The sequence below is a fragment of the Acyrthosiphon pisum genome, chromosome A1 (assembly GCF_005508785.2).
Source record: "Acyrthosiphon pisum isolate AL4f chromosome A1, pea_aphid_22Mar2018_4r6ur, whole genome shotgun sequence".
Lineage (NCBI taxonomy): Eukaryota > Metazoa > Arthropoda > Insecta > Hemiptera > Aphididae > Acyrthosiphon > Acyrthosiphon pisum.
In genome coordinates, this window is record NC_042494.1 from 68,020,564 (window position 1) to 68,026,709 (window position 6,146).

Consider the following 6,146-nt stretch of genomic DNA (forward strand, 5'->3'; position numbering starts at 1 on the left):
ACTCCGGTTAAACCACCGAATTCGGCCGGTAAAATCAGTGATTCAAGCGTAACCGAGGTTTAAACTATAATTGTAAGACGGGCCCTAAATTGCTACCAATGTACTATACTCTATACCTACATAGGCCCTATGTATAGAATGTAGATATTGCAGTTGGGTTATCGGGGACGCCATTTTTAGCTGTTTGCTGCAGGGTGCAAACTGCAAAGTGGCTTAGGCCTTAGGGCACTCTCAGCACCATAGAGGCAGTTCTCAGAAGTCAGTTGTAGTCAGTACTCACTCTCGGGTATCTGCCCTCTGGTAGACGGTTCAGTGCCGATCAGTCACAAATATATAAACATACATCTGTGGTTGTAGACCATGACAAAATATTCGAATTTAGCCACAGTTTTCATGGAACAAAAAAAAGAACAGACCTGTGATAACCAACATAACCTAACGAACAACGAAAAAATCGTGTCTGAAATGACATCAAATTATATTATATACAGACAGTATACACTCTATAGTCTATAATATTATTTTCAACACCACTGTAGGCGACTGTACAATACTACAATATTTTAAATGGACTAATTATATATGTGTACAGTATTATACTGATAGTAGTGTGTTCTTAGTTCTTATGTTTTGAAACATAGTCAAATACTCAAATGATTTCAATGCGTTGAGATTTTTTTTTTTCGTCTGATCACTGCTCTATTTCGTGTGAAAGTGTCCGATTATCCGAAATTGAGCATGCTGCTCTATGTTGCCGCATCAGTTTTAGTTTATCGTTGGCCCCGCGCGATCATTCAGACATCGTACTAGCAAAGTCCACCTCGGTGACTGCAAAACGATCTACGCAATCAGACTTCGACGACTGTAGACCGGAAATAATAGTTGATATTCGTCAGTCGTTCGAACGGAGGAGGAAGAACGGAGTCTCGTACATACGGGTATTTTTCACGGTCTCCCATTTTTTTTCACATCTCCCCCCTCACCCCCCTCTTATTCGCACTCGACGGATATCCCAAGACCACCATCAAGTACTGCTAAATCATTAATTTGTGTCCCGACTGGTGTGACATGTTTTTTTATACATTCGACCATTTTCATTTGACAGACGACCGTCGTGCACTGATGGTGACTGCGTGCCAACTATGAGTAGTGACCCGCTGGGAAGGAGACGCACGAGTATCATGAACAGTACTGTGCCAAAGAAAAGGGGCAACATGCGTGTCAAGGCGTTCCCATCTCGCACTGACGAGAAGTTTGTTGATAACACCTGGGCGATGCTGAAAAACGCCATACAGGAGATACACAAGAAAAACAACTCATGCCTGAGCTTCGAAGAGCTGTATCGCAACGCATATACAATGATACTGTTGAAGCACGGTGAACGCTTATACAATGGCATGAGGGACACAGTGTCTACGCACTTGGAGACAAAGGTGCGCGAAGACGTACTCATTGCTTTAAACAATAACTTCCTGCAAACCCTGGACGAGTGTTGGAGGGACCATCAAACATCAATGGTCATGATTAGAGACATCCTCATGTACATGGACAAGGTGTATGTGAAGAACAACGAAGTCGACAGTGTTTATAATCTTGGGCTCGTACTATTTCGTGACATAATTGTGCGGCACGACCGCGTACGAGATCACTTACGCGAGACATTGTTGAGCATGGTGATGAAAGAAAGGAATGGTGAAGTGATAGACCGTATCGCATTGAAGAACGCCTGTCAAATGCTTATGATATTAGGTATACAAAATAGATTAGTTTATCAAGAAGATTTCGAACGCCCGTTCCTTGCTCAGTCTAGTGAATTTTACAATGTTGAAAGTCAAATGCTTTTGGCTGAAAACAGTGCTTCCATTTATATTAAAAAAGCTGAATCTCGAATAAATGAAGAAGCTGAACGAGCTAAAAATTACCTAGATGTTTCTACAGAAAGTCGTGTAATTCAAGTAGTTGAAGAAGAGCTAATTAAAAAGCATATGAAAACTATTGTCGAAATGGAAAACTCTGGATTTGTTTTCATGTTAAAGAATCAGAGAACAAAAGATCTGGCTTGTATGTATAAGCTACTGAGCAATTTGTCTGACGGTTTAAAAACCATGTCAGACTGCTTAAGTAAGTATTTACGAGAAGAAGGCCGATCATTAGTCAAAGAAGACGAGACTGATTTAAATCCCGTCACATATGTACAAAGCTTATTAGATCTCAAAGACAAATTGGATTATTTTTTGTATAATTCGTTTGCAAGTGATAAAATGTTTAAACAAACAATATCTTCGGACTTTGAACATTTTCTAAATCTTAACCCAAAGTCTCCTGAATATATGTCATTATTTATTGATGACAAATTGAAAAAAGGAGTCCGCGGTATTGATGAAAATGATTTAGAACCTGTGCTAGACAAAGCCATGGTATTGTTCCGATTTTTACAGGACAAGGATGTTTTTGAAACATACTACAAACAACATTTAGCTAAAAGATTGTTGTTGAACAAGTCTGTGAGTGATGATAATGAGAAAAATATGATCTCAAAATTAAAAACTGAATGTGGATGTCAATTTACTTCTAAACTAGAAGGAATGTTTAAAGACATGTCTTTGTCAAACACCATTATGGAATCATTCAAACTGTACCTGTCCAATTCGCCTGCATCCAATTGCAACAATATTGATTTATCAGTTCGTGTTCTAACTACTGGATTTTGGCCATTACCAACAACTACTCCAAAGTGTAATGTACCAAGCATAGCGCGTTTGGCATATGAAGAATTCAGAACTTTTTATTTGGGCAAACATAATGGCAGACAACTTCGTCTTCAGCCACAATTAGGTTCCGCAGATTTAACTGCTATTTTCAATGACAACCGTAGAGAGAATAGTGCAACGTCTGTAATAAGTTCAAATGGAAGTGGTAGTACTGTTGTTTCTACATCTTCTAACTCTGGTACCAGCGTGAACAATGCTAATTCGTCTGCACGTAAGCATATTTTCCAAGTATCAACTTATCAAATGGCAATATTGATGCTGTTCAATAGCTATGAAAAGATGACAATGGAAATGATAATGAATGAAACGGACATAAATGAAAAAGACTTGACTAGGGCATTACAATCTTTGGCAATGGGTAAACCATCACAAAGGGTATTGTTGAAAAGTCCCAAAACAAAAGAGATAGAACCTCATCACGAGTTTTCTATCAACGAGTCCTATACTTCAAAGTTGTATCGTGTTAAAATCCAGTCAATCACTACCAAAGGAGAAAATGAGCCAGAGCGAAGGAAGACTAAAGACAAAGTTGAAGAAGATCGAAAACATGAAATAGAAGCAGCACTTGTACGCATTATGAAAGCTCGTAAAACGCTTACACACAATACACTTATTATGGAGGTAACTGAACAATTAAGATCGAGGTTTATGCCTTCACCTGTTCTTATTAAGAAACGTATTGAATGCTTAATCGAAAGAGAGTATTTAGCACGCACACCAGAAGACCGAAATACTTACAATTATGTTGCATAAATATTATATTGTACCTCCATCAATATATATATTGTATATATATACACCTATAAATAAGGTAAATATTTCAAGTAACTTTTTTTTCATAGCTATAAGTTGAATTTGTAACATACATATTATAATGTATCATGTGCTTATGAGCAGAAATATCTATATATATTTATTTGTTCTTAAAAACTACCTATTTCTCATTTATTTTATACTGATAATATTTAGTAAATTAAATTTATAATTTCCAAGGCTGGGCATTAACGAGTTAAAAAGTTAAAGTTAATTTAATTTTAATTTTTTAACTTAACTTATTACTTTTGGATTTTCATTAACTTACTAAATTTATTTTTTAATTAAAGTGAAATTAACATATTAATTTTTAATTTTAAGAAGTAAGTTTAATTTGTATTTAATTTAATTACATTTCACTATTTCAAACAATTTTGTTTTAATGTCAAAAAAGTAACAAGTAAAAAATGTTATAACTTTTTAATCTAACTTATTAGATAGATAACTATTGTTCTTTTTTTAGAAATGTAAAACTCTAATGAAATACATACTACATGGAAATACTGTATAAACACTAATATAGTCTATAATTTAGTTTTCGGTTGGTAAAAAATAAAGTATGCGAGCATTTTAGTATAAAAAAAAGTAAATTAACTTTAAACTTTTTGTTATTGATGCATATTAACTTAACTTAAGTGAATCAAAAAAATGAATTAACTTTCCCAGCCATGTTAATTTCTTAAATTGGTAAGATGCATATAATAATTTCATAAACTTACATATACATTTAATGTAATAGTCAACATTTTATTGCCATAATAGTTATCTAACTGTTATTTGTTAGTTAGGTAATAATATATAATATATTATCAGAATAATGTCATACTATCTGCCATGTTACAACTATTAATAACAAATTTAACATATCTAATGTACCATTGATTATTTACTTAAATTATATCTCAATACGCTTCTTACATACAATATAATTGTCAATCCCTTGTATTTGTAAGTAAAAATATTTTGAGATATGTTGAGAATATTGTTGGTATTATCTAAAAAATATTATTTTAATTTTTCAAACATTGTCAATTGTAAAAGAAATAATAAACAAGTAAGGAAAGCTCACTCTGCAAACGTACTAAATTCTAGTTTCTTAACCTATTTTAATACAATGCAATAAATTATAATTCTATATTATACTATTTATGTACTGGTAACTAACAGACGGCCACGGCGGGTATATAAGGTGTTCTAATCATACATTTAAAAACATAAAATACATAGCAACTTTGAAATTAATTTGCATTTACCTACCAATTTTTTTAATTTGAAACATTGTTTTTCATACAAGTTACAGTAGTATCACATAGATAGTCCATTGTAAATACCATTATTTAGTAGTTAACTAATAAAAAAATTGATTCATATCAGATGAATAATTTTTGTTGTATTTCAAATATTGTGCTCATTATCTTTGTAAATGTATGAATCTATATTTGAGCAAAGATCTTATATTTCGATTAAGAGGATGTTTCACCTGCCATGTGAAGTATCCGTCTTACAAACAAAACATAAGCTAATGTATGTTAATAAAAATCCACTTATTGTTCTTTTATTATTTTAATTATAACATTTAATTTACCTATACTCTAATGTAAAGGTAAGAATATTATCTAAAGTATGATAGCTATTATTTGATATTTACATTTTAAGGTGAGTTATGAGCATTTTAAAATTATAACATTTAAATATTTTACATAGTTTTGTTATAACTGACTTTAAAATTAAAACATTAATAAAAGTCCAGATGATGCTCAAGATAATATTCTTACTTTTAAATTTGATAATACTATAGGCTAATTCACTTAAAAAAAGAAATTAACACAGAATGGATTCTTATGAACAACAATTTGATGTGCTGTATGTTTGTAAGAAGGAGACAACACATGCGCACGTAGCAGCCCTATAAATCATTATAATATTAGAGTACCAAAATTGGAAAAATACTTAAAATATCTATCTTCAGGCTGCAGCAATAATAATTCATTTGTAATATGTCAAACGGCACAATTTATTGTTTACTTTATTATATTGTATTAAATTTAATAGGTGCAACCAATTGTTAATTATGATAACTAAAAAAATAAATTTTTAGGTTTGTTAAAATAATATAAATTATTTAGTACTGTATCTATCTCAGCCTGGGTTAAGACCTAGAATATTTAGTTGTGGGGCCCCCTTCAATAAATAAAAGTAAATACAGTTCTGTTCTTATTCCTGTATGAGTATTATAATATATTTGCTGTATTTTAAATTAAGGGGATTCGATACCGCGATTTTCTGTTTTTGTCTAACACGCTCTATATAGGATTTTAGACAAATCCTTTGCCGGACATACCAATTTATCTAATGAAGTGATAAGAATTCTAAAAATAGATTTAAATTTGTCGTCAAGTCTACTTGAAATTGACTTTTCAACATTATTGATTTTTTGGTTTTAACTTCTCCAAAAATTGAAATAAATTTATAAATACTCTTATGACATTTTTTAGAAATTTGGGGGATAATATCAAAATGTGGAAAAATGATTTCAAGTAGACTTGACGACCAAATTCAAAT

The 6,146-nt window shown here is 32.0% G+C and overlaps 1 protein-coding gene across 2 annotated transcripts in view; it reads left to right on the forward strand.

The window, feature by feature from the left end:
• The first annotated feature begins 472 nt into the window (after positions 1 to 472).
• LOC100159704 (cullin-3-B) overlaps positions 473 to 6,146 on the forward strand; it is a 7,040-nt gene continuing 1,366 nt past the window's right edge. Inside the window, exons 1-2 of one of the 2 annotated variants that reach the window (XM_008191709.3) lie at positions 516 to 938; positions 1,106 to 3,582. In XM_008191709.3, coding sequence (XP_008189931.1) covers positions 1,143 to 3,524 — 2,382 coding nt within the window. In that variant the 5' untranslated portion in view covers positions 516 to 938; positions 1,106 to 1,142 and the 3' untranslated portion in view covers positions 3,525 to 3,582. Of the gene's footprint in view, positions 3,583 to 6,146 lie in introns of both variants that reach the window. The other variant, XM_029487412.1, reaches the window with a different exon arrangement.